At 48.4% G+C, this 21,112-nt stretch overlaps 1 protein-coding gene across 1 annotated transcript in view; it reads left to right on the forward strand.

Moving 5' to 3' along the window:
* Window positions 1-21,112, forward strand: part of LOC106591870 (bone morphogenetic protein receptor type-2) — an 80,374-nt gene that overhangs the window by 10,208 nt on the left and 49,054 nt on the right. The window contains exon 2 of the mRNA XM_082963230.1: window positions 2,359-2,538. Within this exon, the coding sequence (XP_082819356.1) occupies window positions 2,359-2,538 (180 nt within the window). The remainder of the gene's footprint in view (window positions 1-2,358; window positions 2,539-21,112) is intronic.

The raw sequence follows: 21,112 nt of genomic DNA on the forward strand, positions 1-21,112 counted from the left end.
CCCTGTCTCTAACCCAGTCTCTAACCCTGTCTCTAACCCTGTCCCTGTCTCTAACCCTGTCTCTAACCCTAACCCTGTCTCTGACCCTGTCTCTAACCCTGTCTCTAACCCTGTCTCTAACCCTAACCCTGTCCCTAACCCTGTCTCTAACCCTGTCTCTAACCCTAACCCTGTCTCTAACCCTGTCCCTGTCTCTAACCCTGTCTCTAACCCTAACCCTGTCTCTAACCCTGTCCCTGTCTCTAACCCTGTCTCTAACCCTGTCTCTAACCCTGTCTCTAACCCTGTCTCTAACCCAGTCTCTAACCCTGTCTCTAACCCTGACCCTGTCTCTAACCCTGTCCCCTAACCCTGTCTCTAACCCTAACCCTGTCTCTAACCCTGTCTCTAACCTCAACCCTGTCTCTAACCCTGTCTCTGACCCTGTCTCTAACCCTAACCCTGTCTCTAACCCTGACCCTGTCTCTAACCCTGTCTCTAACCCTGACCCTGTCCCTAACCCTGTCTCTAACCCTGTCTCTGACCCTGACCCTGACCCTTAACCCTGTCTCTAACCCTGTAGACCAGGGTTAATGTAGTAGTGGGTCTGGAATACAGTAGACCAGGGTTAATGTAGTGGTGGGTCTGGAATACAGTAGACCACGGTTAATGTAGTGGGTCTGGAATACAGTAGACCAGGGTTAATGTAGTAGCGGGTCTGGAATACAGTAGACCAGGGTTAATGTAGTAGTGGGTCTGGAATACAGTAGACCAGGGTTAATGTAGTAGTGGGTCTGGAATACAGTAGACCAGGGTTAATGTAGTAGTGGGTCTGGAATACAGTAGACCACGGTTAATGTAGTGGGTCTGGAATACAGTAGACCAGGGTTAATGTAGTAGCGGGTCTGGATACAGTAGACCAGTAGACCAGGGTTAATGTAGTAGTGGGTCTGGAATACAGTAGACCAGGGTTAATGTAGTAGTGGGTCTGGAATACAGTAGACCAGGGTTAATGTAGTAGCGGGTCTGGAATACAGTAGACCAGGGTTAATGTAGTAGTGGGTCTGGAATACAGTAGACCAGGGTTAATGTAGTGGGTCTGGAATACAGTAGACCAGGGTTAATGTAGTAGTGGGTCTGGAATACAGTAGACCAGGGTTAATGTAGTAGTGGGTCTGGAATACAGTAGACCAGGGTTAATGTAGTAGTGGGTCTGGAATACAGTAGACCAGGGTTAATGTAGTAGTGGGTCTGGAATACAGTAGACCAGGGTTAATGTAGTAGTGGGTCTGGAATACAGTAGACCAGGGTTAATGTAGTGGGTCTGGAATACAGTAGACCAGGGTTAATGTAGTAGTGGGTATGGAATACAGTAGACCAGGGTTAATGTAGTAGTGGGTCTGGAATACAGTAGACCAGGGTTAATGTAGTAGTGGGTCTGGAATACAGTAGACCAGGGTTAATGTAGTAGTGGGTCTGGAATACAGTAGACCAGGGTTAATGTAGTAGTGGGTCTGGAATACAGTAGACCAGGGTTAATGTAGTAGTGGGTCTGGAATACAGTAGACCAGGGTTAATGTAGTGGGTCTGGAATACAGTAGACCAGGGTTAATGTAGTAGTGGGTATGGAATACAGTAGACCAGGGTTAATGTAGTAGTGGGGAGGCTGTAGTGGGGAGGCTGTAGGGGGGAGGCTGTAGGGGGGGGAGGCTGTAGTGGGGGAGGCTGTAGTGGGGGAGGCTGTAGTGGGGAGGCTGTAGTGGGGGAGGCTGTAGGGGGAGGTCAGGGGGAGGCTGTAGGGGGGAGGCTGTAGTGGGGAAGTCAGGGGGGAGGCTGTAGTGGGGAGGCTGTAGGGGTGAGGCTGTAGGGGGGAGGTCAGGGGGAGGCTGTAGTGGGGAGGCTTAGGGGGGAGTCTGTAGTGGGGAGGCTGTAGTGGGGAGGCTTAGGGGGGAGTCTGTAGTGGGGAGGCTGTAGGGGGGAGGCTGTAGGGGGGAGGCTGTAGGTGGAGGCTGTAGGTGGAGGCTGTAGTGGGGAGGCTGTAGGGGGAGGTCAGGGGGAGGCTGTAGGGGGGAGGCTGTAGGTGGAGGCTGTAGGTGGAGGCTGTAGTGGGGAGGCTGTAGGGGGAGGTCAGGGGGAGGCTGTAGTGGGGAGGCTTAGGGGGGAGTCTGTAGTGGGGAGGCTGTAGGGGGGAGGCTGTAGGGGGGAGGCTGTAGGTGGAGGCTGTAGGTGGAGGCTGTAGTGGGGAGGCTGTAGGGGGAGGTCAGGGGGAGGCTGTAGTGGGGAGGCTGTAGTGGGGAGGCTGTAGCGGTCTGATTGCACACTGTGTGCTGTTTCTGTGTTTGCTGAATGTAGAATGACCACCGGTCTTCCTCCTCTCAGCTGACCAGCAGAAGGAGAGGGAATGTGCCTTCACTGAGCAGCAGTGGGAGATGGAGCGCGTGGCGATGGGAGAAGGACGGGTTTCTCCTGAGAACACCACGATCCACTGCTCTAAAGGATCTCACTGCTTCGGCCTCTGGGAGAAGAGTTCTCCTGGAGACGTCAGGCTGGTCAAACAAGGTGACAGCACCACACACGGTCTGGTACAGCGAACCCTAACCCTAGCTCCTAACCCTAGATCCTAACCCTAGCTCCTAACCCTAGCTCCTAACCATAGTTCCTAACCCTAGCTCCTAACCCTAGCTCCTAACCCTAGCTCCTAACCCTAGCTCCTAACCCTGGCTCCTAACCCTAACCCTAACCCTAGCTCCTAACCCTGGCTCCTAACCCTAGCTCCTAACCCTGGCTCCTAACCCTAGCTCCTAACCCTAGCTCCTAACCCTAGCTCCTAACCCTAGCTCCTAACCCTAGCTCCTAACCCTGGCTCCTAACCCTGGCTCCTAACCCTGGCTCCTAACCCTAGCTCCTAACCCTAGCTCCTAACCCTAGCTCCTAACCCTAGCTCCTAACCCTAGACTCCTAACCCTAGATCCTAACCCTAGATCCTAACCCTAGCTCCTAACCATAGCTCCTAACCCTAACCCTAGCTCCTAACCCTAGCTCCTAACCCTAGCTCCTAACCCTAGCTCCTAACCCTAGCTCCTAACCCTAGATCCTAACCCTAGCTCCTAACCCTAGCTCCTAACCCTAGCTCCTAACCCTAGCTCCTAACCCTAGATCCTAACCCTAGCTCCTAACCCTAGCTCCTAACCCTAGCTCCTAACCCTGCTCCTAACCCTAGCTCCTAACCCTAGCTCCTAACTCCTAACCCTAGCTCCTAACCCTGGCTCCTAACCCTAGCTCCTAACCCTAGCTCCTAACCCTAGCTCCTAACCCTAGCTCCTAACCCTAGCTCCTAACCCTAACCCTAACCCTAGCTCCTAACCCTAGCTCCTAACCCTAGCCCTAGCTCCTAACCCTAGCTCCTAACCCTAGCTCCTAACCCTAGCCCTAACCCTAGCTCCTAACCCTAGCTCCTAACCCTAGCTCCTAACCCTAGCTCCTAACCCTAGCTCCTAACCCTAGCTCCTAACCCTAGCTCCTAACCCTAGCTCCTAACCCTATCTCCTAACCCTGGCTCCTAACCCTAGCTCCTAACCCTGGCTCCTAACCCTAGCTCCTAACCCTAGCTCCTAACCCTAGCTCCTAACCCTAGATCCTAACCCTAGCTCCTAACCCTAGCTCCTAACTCCTAACCCTAGCTCCTAACCCTAGCTCCTAACCCTGGCTCCTAGCCCTAACCCTAACCCTAGCTCCTAACCCTAACCCTAACCCTAGCTCCTAACCCTAGCTCCTAACCCTAGCTCCTAACCCTAGCTCCTAACCCTAGCTCCTAACCATAGCTCCTAACCCTAACCCTAACCCTAGCTCCTAACCCTAGCTCCTAGCTCCTAACCCTAGCTCCTAACCCTAGCTCCTAACCCTAGCTCCTAACCCTAGCTCCTAACCCTAGATCCTAACCCTAGATCCTAACCCTAGCTCCTAACCCTAGCTCCTAACTCCTAACCCTAACCCTAGCTCCTAACCCTGGCTCCTAACCCTAGCTCCTAACCCTGGCTCCTAACCCTAGCTCCTAACCCTAGCTCCTAACCATAGCTCCTAACCCTAACCCTAACCCTAGCTCCTAACCCTAGCTCCTAACCCTGGCTCCTAACCCTAACCCTAACCCTAGCTCCTAACCCTAACCCTAGCTCCTAACCCTAGCTCCTAACCCTAGCTCCTAACCCTAGCTCCTAACCCTAACCCTAACCCTAGCTCCTAACCCTAGCTCCTAACCCTAGCTCCTAACCCTAGCTCCTAACCCTAGCTCCTAACCCTAACCCTAACCCTAGCTCCTAGCTCCTAACCCTAGATCCTAACCCTAGCTCCTAACCCTAGCTCCTAACCCTAGCTCCTAACTCTAGCTCCTAACCCTAGCTCCTAACCCTAGATCCTAACCCTAGCTCCTAACCCTAGCTCCTAACTCCTAACCCTAACCCTAGCTCCTAACCCTGGCTCCTAACCCTAGCTCCTAACCCTGGCTCCTAACCCTAGCTCCTAACCCTAGCTCCTAACCATAGCTCCTAACCCTAACCCTAGCTCCTAACCCTAGCTCCTAACCCTAACCCTAGCTCCTAACCCTAGCTCCTAACCCTAGCTCCTAACTCCTAACCCTAACCCTAGCTCCTAACCCTAGCTCCTAACCCTAGCTCCTAACCCTAGCTCCTAAACCTAGCTCCTAACCCTAGCTCCTAAACCTAGCTCCTAACCCTAACCCTAGTTCCTAACCCTAGTTCCTAACCCTAGCTCCTAACCCTAGCTCCTAACCCTAGCTCCTAACCCTAGCTCCTAACCCTAGCTCCTAACCCTAACCCTAACTCCTAAACCCTAGCTCCTAACCCTAGCTCCTAACCCTAGCTCCTAACCCTAACCCTAGCTCCTAACCCTAAAACTATCCCTAGCTCCTAACCCTAGCTCCTAACCCTAGCTCCTAACCCTAGCTCCTATCCCTAGCTCCTATCCCTAGCTCCTATCCCTAACCCTAGCTCCGAACCCTAGCTCCTAACTCTAGCTCCTAACCCTATCCCTAGCTCCTAACTCTAGCTCCTAACCCTAAACCTAGCTCCTAACCCTAAACCTAGCTCCTAACCCTAGCTCCTAACCCTAGCTCCTAACCCTAGCTCCTAACCCTAAAATGTCTAGTCCCCTGGCCCCTATACATACTGTATCTACTGACCCTGTATATAGTCCCCTGGCCCCTATACATACTGACCCTGTATATAGTCCCCTGGCCCCTATACATACTGACCCTGTATATAGTCCCCTGGCCCCTATACATACTGACCCTGTATATAGTCCCCTGGCCCCTATACATACTGACCCTGTATATAGTCCCCTGGTCCCTATACATACTGACCCTGTATATAGTCCCCTGACCCCTATACATACTGACCCTGTATATAGTCCCCTGACCCCTATACATACTGACCCTGTATATAGTCCCCTGGCCCCTATACATACTGACCCTGTATATAGTCCCCTGGTCCCTATACCTACTGACCCTGTATATAGTCCCCTGGTCCCTATACATACTGACCCTGTATATAGTCCCCTGACCCCTATACATACTGTATCTACTGACCCTGTATATAGTCCCCTGACCCCTATACATACTGACCCTGTATATAGTCCCCTGGTCCCTATACATACTGTATCTACTGACCCTGTATATAGTCCCCTGGCCCCTATACATACTGACCCTGTATATAGTCCCCTGACCCCTATACATACTGTATCTACTGACCCTGTATATAGTCCCCTGGCCCCGATACATACTGACCCTGTATATAGTCCCCTGACCCCTATACATACTGTATCTACTGACCCTGTATATAGTCCCCTGGTCCCTATACATACTGACCCTGTATATAGTCCCCTGGTCCCTATACATACTGACCCTGTATATAGTCCCCTGACCCCTATACATACTGTATCTACTGACCCTGTATATAGTCCCCTGGCCCCTATACATACTGACCCTGTATATAGTCCCCTGGTCCCTATACATACTGACCCTGTATATAGTCCCCTGACCCCTATACATACTGACCCTGTATATAGTCCCCTGACCCCTATACATACTGACCCTGTATATAGTCCCCTGGTTCTATACATACTGACCCTGTATATAGTCCCCTGTCCCCTATACATACTGACCCTGTATATAGTCCCCTGGCCCCTATACATACTGTATCTACTGACCCTGTATATAGTCCCCTGTTCCCTATACATACTGACCCTGTATATAGTCCCCTGGCCCCTATACATACTGACCCTGTATATAGTCCCCTGGCCCCTATACATACTGACCCTGTATATAGTCCCCTGGTCCCTATACATACTGACCCTGTATATAGTCCCCTGGCCCCTATACATACTGACCCTGTATATAGTCCCCTGGCCCCTATACATACTGTATCTACTGACCCTGTATATAGTCCCCTGACCCCTATACATACTGACCCTGTATATAGTCCCCTGACCCCTATATATACTGACCCTGTATATAGTCCCCTGGTCCCTATACATACTGTATCTTCTGACCCTGTATATAGTCCCCTGGTTCCCTATACATACTGACCCTGTATATAGTCCCCTGGTCCCTATACATACTGACCCTGTATATAGTCCTCTGACCCCTATACATACTGACCCTGTATATAGTCCCCTGACCCCTATACATACTGACCCTGTATATAGTCCCCTGGTCCCTATACATACTGACCCTGTATATAGTCCCCTGGTCCCTATACATACTGACCCTGTATATAGTCCCCTGGCCCCTATACATACTGACCCTGTATATAGTCCCCTGACCCCTATACATACTGACCCTGTATATAGTCCCCTGGCCCCTATACATACTGACCCTGTATATAGTCCCCTGGCCCCTATACATACTGACCCTGTATATAGTCCCCTGGCCCCTATACATACTGACCCTGTATATAGTCCCCTGACCCTGTATATAGTCCCCTGGTCCCTATACATACTGACCCTGTATATAGTCCCCTGGTCCCTATACATACTGACCCTGTATATAGTCCCCTGACCCCTATACATACTGACCCTGTATATAGTCCCCTGGTCCCTATACATACTGACCCTGTATATAGTCCCCTGGCCCCTATACATACTGTATCTACTGACCCTGTATATAGTCCCCTGGCCCCTATACATACTGACCCTGTATATAGTCCCCTGGTCCCTATACATACTGACCCTGTATATAGTCCCCTGGTCCCTATACATACTGACCCTGTATATAGTCCCCTGGTCCCTATACATACTGACCCTGTATATAGTCCCCTGGTCCCTATACATACTGACCCTGTATATAGTCCCCTGGTCCCTATACATACTGACCCTGTATATAGTCCCCTGGTCCCTATACATACTGACCCTGTATATAGTCCCCTGGTCCCTATACATACTGACCCTGTATATAGTCCCCTGGCCCCTATACATACTGACCCTGTATATAGTCCCCTGGTCCCTATACATACTGACCCTGTATATAGTCCCCTGGCCCCTATACATACTGTATCTACTGACCCTGTATATAGTCCCCTGGCCCCTATACATACTGACCCTGTATATAGTCCCCTGGTCCCTATACATACTGACCCTGTATATAGTCCCCTGGTCCCTATACATACTTACCCTGTATATAGTCCCCTGGCCCCTATACATACTGTATCTCCTGACCCTGTATATAGTCCCCTGGTCCCTATACATACTGACCCTGTATATAGTCCCCTGGCCCCTATACATACTGACCCTGTATATAGTCCCCTGGCCCCTATACATACTGGCCCTGTATATAGTCCCCTGGCCCCTATACATACTGACCCTGTATATAGTCCCCTGTTCCCTATACATACTGACCCTGTATATAGTCCCCTGACCCCTATACATACTGACCCTGTATATAGTCCCCTGACCCCTATACATACTGACCCTGTATATAGTCCCCTGGCCCCTATACATACTGACCCTGTATATAGTCCCCTGGCCCCTATACATACTGACCCTGTATATAGTCCCCTGTTCCCTATACATACTGACCCTGTATATAGTCCCCTGACCCCTATACATACTGACCCTGTATATAGTCCCCTGACCCCTATACATACTGACCCTGTATATAGTCTCCTGACCCCTATACATACTGACCCTGTATATAGTCCCCTGGTCCCTATACATACTGTATCTACTGACCCTGTATATAGTCCCCTGGTCCCTATACATACTGACCCTGTATATAGTCCCCTGGCCCCTATACATACTGACCCTGTATATAGTCCCCTGACCCCTATACATACTGACCCTGTATATAGTCCCCTGGCCCCTATACATACTGACCCTGTATATAGTCCCCTGGCCCCTATACATACTGTATCTACTGACCCTGTATATAGTCCCCTGGTCCCTATACATACTGACCCTGTATATAGTCCCCTGGCCCCTATACATACTGACCCTGTATATAGTCCCCTGGTCCCTATACATACTGTATCTACTGACCCTGTATATAGTCCCCTGACCCCTATACATACTGACCCTGTATATAGTCCCCTGGTCCCTATACATACTGTATCTACTGACCCTGTATATAGTCCCCTGGTCCCTATACATACTGACCCTGTATATAGTCCCCTGGTCCCTATACATACTGACCCTGTATATAGTCCCCTGGTCCCTATACATACTGTATCTACTGACCCTGTATATAGTCCCTTGGTGCCTATACATACTGTATCTACTGACCCTGTATATAGTCCCCTGGCCCCTATACATACTGACCCTGTATATAGTCCCCTGGTCCCTATACATACTGACCCTGTATATAGTCCCCTGGCCCCTATACATACTGACCCTGTATATAGTCCCCTGGCCCCTATACATACTGACCCTGTATATAGTCCCCTGGCCCCTATACATACTGACCCTGTATATAGTCCCCTGGCCCCTATACATATACTAACCCTGTATATAGTCCCCTGGCCCCTATACATACTGACCCTGTATATAGTCCCCTGGCCCCTATACATACTAACCCTGTATATAGTCAAATCAAATCAAATCAAATCAAATTTATTTTTATATAGCCCTTCGTACATCAGCTGATATTCTCAAAGTGCTGTACAGAAACCCAGCCTAAAACCCCAAACAGCAAGCAAAGCATGTGAAAGAAGCACGGTGGCTAGGAAAAACTCCCTAGGAAAAACTCCCTAGAAAGGCCAAAAACCTAGGAAGAAACCTAGAGAGGAACCAGGCTATGAGGGGTGGCCAGTCCTCTTCTGGCTGTGCAGGGTGGATATTATAACAGAACATGGTCAAAATGTTAAAATGTTAAAATGTTCATAAATGACCAGCATGGTCAAATAATAATAATCATAGTAGTTGTCGAGGGTGCAACAAGCACGTCCGGTGAACAGGTCAGGGTTCCATAGCCGCAGGCAGAACAGTTGAAACTGGAGCAGCAGCACGGCCAGGTGGACTGGGGACAGCAAGGAGTCATCATACCAGGTAGTCCTGAGGCATGGTCCTAGGGCTCAGGTCCTCCGAGAGAAAGACAGAAAGAGAGAAAGAGAGAATTAGAGAGAGCATATTTAAATACACACAGGACACCGGATAAGACAAGAGAAATACTCCAGATGTAACAGACTGACCCTAGCCCCCCGACACATAAACTACTGCAGCATAAATACTGGAGGCTGAGACAGGAGGGATCAGAAGACACTGTGGCCCCATCCGATGATACCCCCGGACAGGGCCAAACAGGCAGGATATAACCCCACCCACTTTGCCAAAGCACAGCCCCCACACCACTAGAGGGATGTCTCCAACCACCAACTTACCGTCCTAAGACAAGGCCGAGTATAGCCCACAACGATCTCCGCCATGGCACAACCCAAGGGGGGGGGGGGGCGCCAACCCAGACAGGAAGACCACGTCAGTGACTCAACCCACTCAAGTGACGCACCCCTCCCATGGACGGCATGGAAGAACACCAGTAGGCCAGTGACTCAGCCTCTGTAAAAGGGTTAGAGGCAGAGAATCCCAGTGGAAAGAGGGGAACCGGCAAGGCATAGACAGCAAGGGCGGTTCGTTGCTCCAGCCTTTCCGTTCACCTTCACACTCCTGGGCCAGACTATACTTAATCATAGGACCTACTGAAGAGATAAGTCTTCAGTAAAGACTTAAAGGTTGAGACTGAGTCTGCGTCTCTCACATTGGTAGGCAGACCATTCCATAAAAATGGAGCTCTATAGGAGAAAGCCCTACCTCCAGCCGTTTGCTTAGAAATTCTAGGGACAATTAGGAGGCCTGCGTCTTGTGACCGTAGCGTACGTGTAGGTATGTACGGCAGGACCAAATCGGAAAGATAGGTAGGAGCAAGCCCATGTAATGCTTTGAAGGTTAGCAGTAAAACCTTGAAATCAGCCCTTGCCTTAACAGGAAGCCAGTGTAGGGAGGCTAACACTGGAGTAATATGATCAAATTTTTTGGTTCTAGTCAGGATTCTAGCAGCCGTATTTAGCACTAACTGAAGTTTATTTAGTGCTTTATCCGGGTAGCCGGAAAGTAGAGCATTGCAGTAGTCCAGCCTAGAAGTAACAAAAGCATGGATTAATTTTTCTGCGTCATTTTTGGACAGAAAATTTCTGATTTTTGCAATGTTACGTAGATGGAAAAAAGCTGTCCTTGAAACAGTCTTGATATGTTCTTCAAAAGAGAGATCAGGGTCCAGAGTAACGCCGAGGTCCTTCACAGTTTTATTTGAGACGACTGTACAACCATCCAGATTAATTGTCAGATTCAACAGAAGATCTCTTTGTTTCTTGGGACCTAGAACAAGCATCTCTGTTTTGTCCGAGTTTAAAAGTAGAAAGTTTGCAGCCATCCACTTCTTTATGTCTGAAACACAGGCTTCTAGCGAGGGCAATTTTGGGGCTTCACCATGTTTCATTGAAATGTACAGCTGTGTGTCGTCTGCATAGCAGTGAAATTTAACATTATGTTTTCGAATGACATCCCCAAGAGGTAAAATATATAGTGAAAACAATAGTGGTCCTAAAACGGAACCTTGAGGAACACCGAAATTTACAATTGATTTGTCAGAGGACAAACCATTCACAGAGACAAACTGATATCTTTCCGACAGATAAGATCTAAACCAGGCCAGAACTTGTCCATGTAGACCAATTTGGGTTTCCAATCTCTCCAAAAGAATGTGGTGATCGATGGTATCAAAAGCGGCACTAAGATCTAGGAGCACGAGGACAGATGCAGAGCCTCGGTCTGACGTCATTAAAAGGTCATTTACCACCTTCACAAGTGCAGTCTCAGTGCTATGATGGGGTCTAAAACCAGACTGAAGCGTTTCGTATACATTGTTTGTCTTCAGGAAGGCAGTCAGTTGCTGTGCAACAGCTTTTTCTAAAATTTTGGAGAGGAATGGAAGATTCGATATAGGCCGATAGTTTTTTATAATTTCTGGATCAAGATTCGGCTTTTTCAAGAGAGGCTTTATTACTGCCACTTTTAGTGAGCTTGGTACACATCCGGTGGATAGAGAGCCGTTTATTATGTTCAACATAGGAGGGCCAAGCACAGGAAGCAGCTCTTTCAGTAGTTTAGTTGGAATAGGGTCCAGTATGCAGCTTGAGGGTTTGGAGGCCATGATTATTTTCATCATTGCGTCAAGAGATATAGTACTAAAACACTTTAGTATCTCCCTTGATCCTAGGTCCTGGCAGAGTTGTGCAGACTCAGGACAATGGAGCTTTGGAGGAATACCCAGATTTAAAGAGGAGTCTGTAATTTGCTTTCTAATGATCATGATCTTTTCCTCAAAGAAGTTCATAAATGTATTACTGCTGAAGTGAAAGCCATCCTCCATTTGCGAAGGCTGCTTTTTAGTTAGCTTTGCGACAGTATCAAAAAGAAATTTCGGATTGTTCTTATTTTCCTCAATTAAGTTGGAAAAATAGGATGATCGAGCAGCAGTAAGGGCTCTTCGATACTGCACGGTACTGTCTTTCCAAGCTAGTCGGAAGACTTCCAGTTTGGTGTGGCGCCATTTCCGTTCCAATTTTCTGGAAGCTTGCTTCAGAGCTCGTGTATTTTCTGTATACCAGGGAGCTAGTTTCTTATGACAGATGTTTTTAGTTTTTAGGGGTGCAACTGCATCTAGGGTATTGCGCAAGGTTAAATTGAGTTCCTCGGTTAGGTGGTTAACTGATTTTTGTCCTCTGACGTCCTTGGGTAGGCAGAGGCAGTCTGGAAGGGCATCAAGGAATCTTTGGGTTGTCTGAGAATTTATAGCACGACTTTTAATGCTCCTTGGTTGGGGTCTGAGCAGATTATTTGTTGCAATTGCAAACGTAATAAAATGGTGGTCCGATAGTCCAGGATTATGAGGAAAAACATTTAGATCCACAACATTTATTCCATGGGACAAAACTAGGTCCAGAGTATGACTGTGGCAGTGAGTAGGTCCAGAGACATGTTGGACAAAACCCACTGAGTCGATGATGGCTCCGAAAGCCTTTTGGAGTGGGTCTGTGGACTTTTCCATGTGAATGTTAAAGTCACCAAAAATTAGAATATTATCTGCTATGACTACAAGATCCCCTGGCCCCTATACATACTGACCCTGTATATAGTCCCCTGGTCCCTATACATACTGTATCTACTGACCCTGTATATAGTCCCCTGGCCCCTATACATACTGACCCTGTATATAGTCCCCTTACCCCTATACATACTGACCCTGTATATAGTCCCCTGGCCCCTATACATACTGACCCTGTATATAGTCCCCTGGCCCCTATACATACTGACCCTGTATATAGTCCCCTGACCCCTATACATACTGACCCTGTATATAGTCCCCTGGCCCCTATACATACTGACCCTGTATATAGTCCCCTGACCCCTATACATACTGTATCTACTGACCCTGTATATAGTCCCCTGGTCCCTATACATACTGTATCTACCGATCCTGTATATAGTCCCCTGGTCCCTATACATACTGACCCTGTATATAGTCCCCTGGTCCCTATACATACTGACCCTGCATATAGTCCCCTGGTCCCTATACATACTGACCCTGTATATAGTCCCCTGGCCCCTATACATACTGACCCTGTATATAGTCCCCTGGTCCCTATACATCCTGACCCTGTATATAGTCCCCTGACCCCTATACATACTGACCCTGTATATAGTCCCCTGGCCCCTATACATAGTGACCCTGTATATAGTCCCCTGGCCCCTATACATACTGTATCTACTGACCCTGTATATAGTCCCCTGGCCCCTATACATACTGACCCTGTATATAGTCCCCTGGCCCCTATACATACTGTATCTACTGACCCTGTATATAGTCCCCTGGCCCCTATACATACTGACCCTGTATATAGTCCCCTGACCCCTATACATACTGTATCTACTGACCCTGTATATAGTCCCTTGGCCCCTATACATACTGACCCTGTATATAGTCCCCTGGCCCCTATACATACTGACCCTGTATATAGTCCCCTGGTCCCTATACATACTGACCCTGTATATAGTCCCCTGGCCCCTATACATACTGACCCTGTATATAGTCCCCTGGCCCCTATACATACTGACCCTGTATATAGTCCCCTGGTCCCTATACATACTGACCCTGTATATAGTCCCCTGGTCCCTATACATACTGACCCTGTATATAGTCCCCTGGTCCCTATACATACTGACCCTGTATATAGTCCCCTGGTCCCTATACATACTGACCCTGTATATAGTCCCCTGGTCCCTATACCTACTGACCCTGTATATAGTCCCCTGGTCCCTATACATACTGACCCTGTATATAGTCCCCTGGTCCCTGTACATACTGACCCTGTATGTAGTCCCCTGACCCCTATACATACTGACCCTGTATATAGTCCCCTGGTCCCTATACATACTGACCCTGTATATAGTCCCCTGGTCCCTATACATACTGTATCTACTGACCCTGTATATAGTCCCCTGGTCCCTATACATACTGTATCTGCTGACCCTGTGTATATAGTCCCCTGGCCCCTATACATACTGTATCTACTGACCCTGTATATAGTCCCCTGACCCCTATACATACTGTATCTACCTACCCTGTATATAGTGCCCTGGCCCCTATACATACTGTATCTACTGACCCTGTATATAGTCCCCTGGCCTCTATACATACTGACCCTGTATATAGTCCCCTGGCCCCTATACATACTGTATCTACTGACCCTGTATATAGTCCCCTGGCCCCTATACATACTGTATCTACTGACCCTGTATATAGTCCCCTGGTCCCTATACATACTGACCCTGTATATAGTCCCCTGGCCCCTATACATACTGACCCTGTATATAGTCCCCTGGCCCCTATACATACTGACCCTGTATATAGTCCCCTGGCCCCTATACATACTGACCCTGTATATAGTCCCCTGGTCCCTATACATACTGTATCTACTGACCCTGTATATAGTCCCCTGACCCCTATACATACTGACCCTGTATATAGTCCCCTGACCCCTATACATACTGTATCTACTGACCCTGTATATAGTACCCTGGTCCCTATACATACTGTATCTACTGACCCTGTATATAGTCCCCTGACCCTGTATATAGTCCCCTGGCCCCTATACATACTGACCCTGTATATAGTCCCCTGGTACCTATACATACTGACCCTGTATATAGTCCCCTGGTCCCTGTACATACTGACCCTGTATATAGTCCCCTGGCACCTATACATACTGTATCTACTGACCCTGTATATAGTCCCCTGACCCCTATACATACTGTATCTAATGACCCTGTATATAGTCCCCTGGCCCCTATACATACTGACCCTGTATATAGTCCCCTGACCCCTATACATACTGACCCTGTATATAGTCCCCTGGCCCCTATACATACTGACCCTGTATATAGTCCCCTGGTCCCTATACATACTGTATCTACTGACCCTGTATATAGTCCCCTGGTCCCTATACATACTGACCCTGTATATAGTCCCCTGGTCCCTATACATACTGTATCTACTGACCCTGTATATAGTCCCCTGGTCCCTATACATACTGTATCTGCTGACCCTGTATATAGTCCCCTGGCCCCTATACATACTGTATCTACTGACCCTGTATATAGTCCCCTGACCCCTATACATACTGTATCTACCGACCCTGTATATAGTCCCCTGGCCCCTATACATACTGTATCTACTGACCCTGTATATAGTCCCCTGGCCTCTATACATACTGACCCTGTATATAGTCCCCTGGCCCCTATACATACTGTATCTACTGACCCTGTATATAGTCCCCTGGCCCCTATACATACTGTATCTACTGACCCTGTATATAGTCCCCTGGTCCCTATACATACTGACCCTGTATATAGTCCCCTGGCCCCTATACATACTGACCCTGTATATAGTCCCCTGGCCCCTATACATACTGACCCTGTATATAGTCCCCTGGCCCCTATACATACTGACCCTGTATATAGTCCCCTGGTCCCTATACATACTGTATCTACTGACCCAGTATATAGTCCCCTGGCCCCTATACATACTGACCCTGTATATAGTCCCCTGACCCCTATACATACTGACCCTGTATATTGTCCCCTGGTCCCTATACATACTGTATCTACTGACCCTGTATATAGTCCCCTGGCCCCTATACATACTGACCCTGTATATAGTCCCCTGGTCCCTATACATACTGTATCTACTGACCCTGTATATAGTCCCCTGACCCCTATACATACTGACCCTGTATATAGTCCCCTGACCCCTATACATACTGTATCTACTGACCCTGTATATAGTACCCTGGTCCCTATACATACTGTATCTACTGACCCTGTATATAGTCCCCTGACCCTGTATATAGTCCCCTGGCCCCTATACATACTGACCCTGTATATAGTCCCCTGGTCCCTATACATACTGACCCTGTATATAGTCCCCTGGTCCCTGTACATACTGACCCTGTATATAGTCCCCTGGCACCTATACATACTGTATCTACTGACCCTGTATATAGTCCCCTGGCCCCTATACATATTGACCCTGTATATAGTCCCCTGGCCCCTATACATACTGTATCTACCTACCCTGTATATAGTCCCCTGACCCCTATACATACTGACCCTGTATATAGTCCCCTGACCCCTATACATACTGACCCTGTATATAGTCCCCTGGTTCTATACATACTGACCCTGTATATAGTCCCCTGTCCCCTATACATACTGACCCTGTATATAGTCCCCTGGCCCCTATACATACTGTATCTACTGACCCTGTATATAGTCCCCTGTTCCCTATACATACTGACCCTGTATATAGTCCCCTGGCCCCTATACATACTGACCCTGTATATAGTCCCCTGGCCCCTATACATACTGACCCTTTATATAGTCCCCTGGTCCCTATACATACTGACCCTGTATATAGTCCCCTGGCCGCTATACATACTGACCCTGTATATAGTCCCCTGGCCCCTATACATACTGTATCTACTGACCCTGTATATAGTCCCCTGACCCCTATACATACTGACCCTGTATATAGTCCCCTGACCCCTATATATACTGACCCTGTATATAGTCCCCTGGTCCCTATACATACTGTATCTTCTGACCCTGTATATAGTCCCCTGGTTCCCTATACATACTGACCCTGTATATAGTCCCCTGGTCCCTATACATACTGACCCTGTATATAGTCCTCTGACCCCTATACATACTGACCCTGTATATAGTCCCCTGACCCCTATACATACTGACCCTGTATATAGTCCCCTGGTCCCTATGCATACTGACCCTGTATATAGTCCCCTGGTCCCTATACATACTGACCCTGTATATAGTCCCCTGGCCCCTATACATACTGACCCTGTATATAGTCCCCTGACCCCTATACATACTGACCCTGTATATAGTCCCCTGGCCCCTATACATACTGACCCTGTATATAGTCCCCTGGCCCCTATACATACTGACCCTGTATATAGTCCCCTGGCCCCTATACATACTGACCCTGTATATAGTCCCCTGACCCTGTATATAGTCCCCTGGTCCCTATACATACTGACCCTGTATATAGTCCCCTGGTCCCTATACATACTGACCCTGTATATAGTCCCCTGACCCCTATACATACTGACCCTGTATATAGTCCCCTGGTCCCTATACATACTGACCCTGTATATAGTCCCCTGGCCCCTATACATACTGTATCTACTGACCCTGTATATAGTCCCCTGGCCCCTATACATACTGACCCTGTATATAGTCCCCTGGTCCCTATACATACTGACCCTGTATATAGTCCCCTGGTCCCTATACATACTGACCCTGTATATAGTCCCCTGGTCCCTATACATACTGACCCTGTATATAGTCCCCTGGTCCCTATACATACTGACCCTGTATATAGTCCCCTGGTCCCTATACATACTGACCCTGTATATAGTCCCCTGGCCCCTATACATACTGACCCTGTATATAGTCCCCTGGCCCCTATACATACTGTATCTCCTGACCCTGTATATAGTCCCCTGGCCCCTATACATACTGACCCTGTATATAGTCCCCTGGTCCCTATACATACTGACCCTGTATATAGTCCCCTGGCCCCTATACATACTGTATCTACTGACCCTGTATATAGTCCCCTGGCCCCTATACATACTGACCCTGTATATAGTCCCCTGGTCCCTATACATACTGACCCTGTATATAGTCCCCTGGTCCCTATACATACTGACCCTGTATATAGTCCCCTGGCCCCTATACATACTGTATCTCCTGACCCTGTATATAGTCCCCTGGTCCCTATACATACTGACCCTGTATATAGTCCCCTGGCCCCTATACATACTGACCCTGTATATAGTCCCCTGGCCCCTATACATACTGGCCCTGTATATAGTCCCCTGGCCCCTATACATACTGACCCTGTATATAGTCCCCTGTTCCCTATACATACTGACCCTGTATATAGTCCCCTGACCCCTATACATACTGACCCTGTATATAGCCCCGCCCCTCCGCCTGGCCCCGGCCCTATACATACTGACCCTGTATATAGCCCCGGCCCCCTCGCCCTGGCCCCGTCCCTATACATACTGACCCTGTATATAGTCCCCTGACCCCTATACATACTGACCCTGTATATAGCCCCGCCCCCTCGCCCTGGCCCTGCCCCTATACATACTGACCCTGTATATAGTCCCCTGGCCCCTACGTACACTGACCCTGTAAGCCCCGGTCCCTACTCGGCCCTGTATATAGTCCCCTGGCCCCTATACATACTGACCCTGTATATAGTCCCCTGGCCCCTATACATACTGACCCTGTATATAGTCCCCTGACCCCTATACATACTGACCCTGTATATAGTCCCCTGGCCCCTATACATACTGTATCTCCTGACCCTGTATATAGTCCCCTGGTCCCTATACATACTGACCCTGTATATAGTCCCCTGGCCCCTATACATACTGACCCTGTATATAGTCCCCTGGTCCCTATACATACTGTATCTACTGACCCTGTATATAGTCCCCTGACCCCTATACATACTGACCCTGTATATAGTCCCCTGGTCCCTATACATACTGTATCTACTGACCCTGTATATAGTCCCCTGGTCCCTATACATACTGACCCTGTATATAGTCCCTTGGTCCCTATACATACTGACCCTGTATATAGTCCCCTGGTCCCTATACATACTGTATCTACTGACCCTGTATATAGTCCCCTGGTGCCTATACATACTGTATCTACTGACCCTGTATATAGTCCCCTGGCCCCTATACATACTGACCCTGTATATAGTCCCCTGGTCCCTATACATACTGACCCTGTATATAGTCCCCTGGCCCCTATACATACTGACACTGTATATAGTCCCCTGGCCCCTATACATACTGACCCTGTATATAGTCCCCTGGCCCCTATACATACTGACCCTGTATATAGTCCCCTGGCCCCTATACATACTGACCCTGTATATAGTCCCCTGGTCCCTATACATACTGACCCTGTATATAGTCCCCTGGCCCCTATACATACTGACCCTGTATATAGTCCCCTGGTCCCTATACATACTGACCCTGTATATAGTCCCCTGGCCCCTATACATACTGTATCTACTGACCCTGTATATAGTCCCCTGGCCCCTATACATACTGACCCTGTATATAGTCCCCTGGTCCCCTATACATACTGACCCTGTATATAGTCCCCTGGCCCCTATACATACTGACCCTGTATATAGTCCCCTGGCCCCTATACATACTGACCCTGTATATAGTCCCCTGACCCCTATACATACTGACCCTGTATATAGTCCCCTGACCCCTATACATACTGACCCTGTATATAGTCCCCTGACCCCTATACATAGTGACCCTGTATATAGTCCCCTGGTCCCTATACATACTGTATCTACTGACCCTGTATATAGTCCCCTGACCCCTATACATACTGACCCTGTATATAGTCCCCTGGCCCCTATACATACTGACCCTGTATATAGTCCCCTGGCCCCTATACATACTGTATCTACTGACTCTATATATAGGCCCCTGACCCCTATACATACTGACCCTGTATATAGTCCCCTGGTCCCTATACATACTGACCCTGTATATAGTCCCCTGGTCCCTATACATACTGACCCTGTATATAGTCCCCTGGCCCCTATACATACTGTATCTACTGGCCCTGTATATAGTCCCCTGACCCCTATACATACTGACCCTGTATATAGTCCCCTGACCCCTATACATACTGACCCTGTATATAGTCCCCTGACCCCTATACATACTGACCCTGTATATAGTCCCCTGACCCCTATACATACTGACCCTGTATATAGTCCCCTGGTCCCTATACATACTGACCCTGTATATAGTCCCCTGACCCCTATACATACTGACCCTGTATATAGTCCCCTGACCCCTATACATACTGACCCTGTATATAGTCCCCTGGCCCCTATACATACTGACCCTGTATATAGTCCCCTGGTCCCTATACATACTGACCCTGTATATAGTCCCCTGACCCCTATACATACTGACCCTGTATATAGTCCCCTGGTCCCTATACATACTGTATCTACTGACCCTGTATATAGTCCCCTGGTCCCTATACATACTGACCCTGTATATAGTCCCCTGGTCCCTATACATACTGTATCTACTGACCCTGTATATAGTCCCCAGGTCCCTATACATACTGACCCTGTATATAGTCCCCTGGCCCCTATACATACTGTATCTATTGACCCTGTATATAGTCCCCTGGTCCCTATACATACTGACCCTGTATATAGTCCCCTGGTCCCTATACATACTGTATCTACTGACCCTGTATATAGTCCCCTGGCCCCTATACATACTGACCCTGTATATAGTCCCCTGGCCCCTATACATACTGTATCTACTGACCCTGTATATAGTCCCCTGGTCCCTATACATACTGACCCTGTATATAGTCCCCTGGCCCCTATACATACTGACCCTGTATATAGTCCCCTGGCCCCTATACATACTGACCCTGTATATAGTCCCCTGGTCCCTATACATACTGTATCTACTGACCCTGTATATAGTCCCCTGGTCCCTATACATACTGACCCTGTATATAGTCCCCTGACCCCTATACATACTGACCCTGTATATAGTCCCCTGGCCCCTATACATACTGACCCTGTATATAGTCCCCTGGCCCCTATACATACTGACCCTGTATATAGTCCCCTGGCCCCTATACATACTGTATCTACTGACCCTGTATATAGTCCCCTGACCCCTATACATACTGTATCTACTGACCCTGTATATAGTCCCCTGGCCCCTATACATACTGACCCTGTATATAGTCCCCTGACCCCTATACATACTGACCCTGTATATAGTTCCCTTGGCCCCTATACATACTGACCCTGTATATAGTCCCCTGGTCCCTATACATACTGTATCTACTGACCCTGTATATAGTCCCCTGGTCCCTATACATACTGACCCTGTATATAGTCCCC

Source organism: Salmo salar, chromosome 16 (assembly GCF_965601325.2).
Source record: "Salmo salar chromosome 16, fSalSal1, whole genome shotgun sequence".
NCBI lineage: Eukaryota > Metazoa > Chordata > Actinopteri > Salmoniformes > Salmonidae > Salmo > Salmo salar.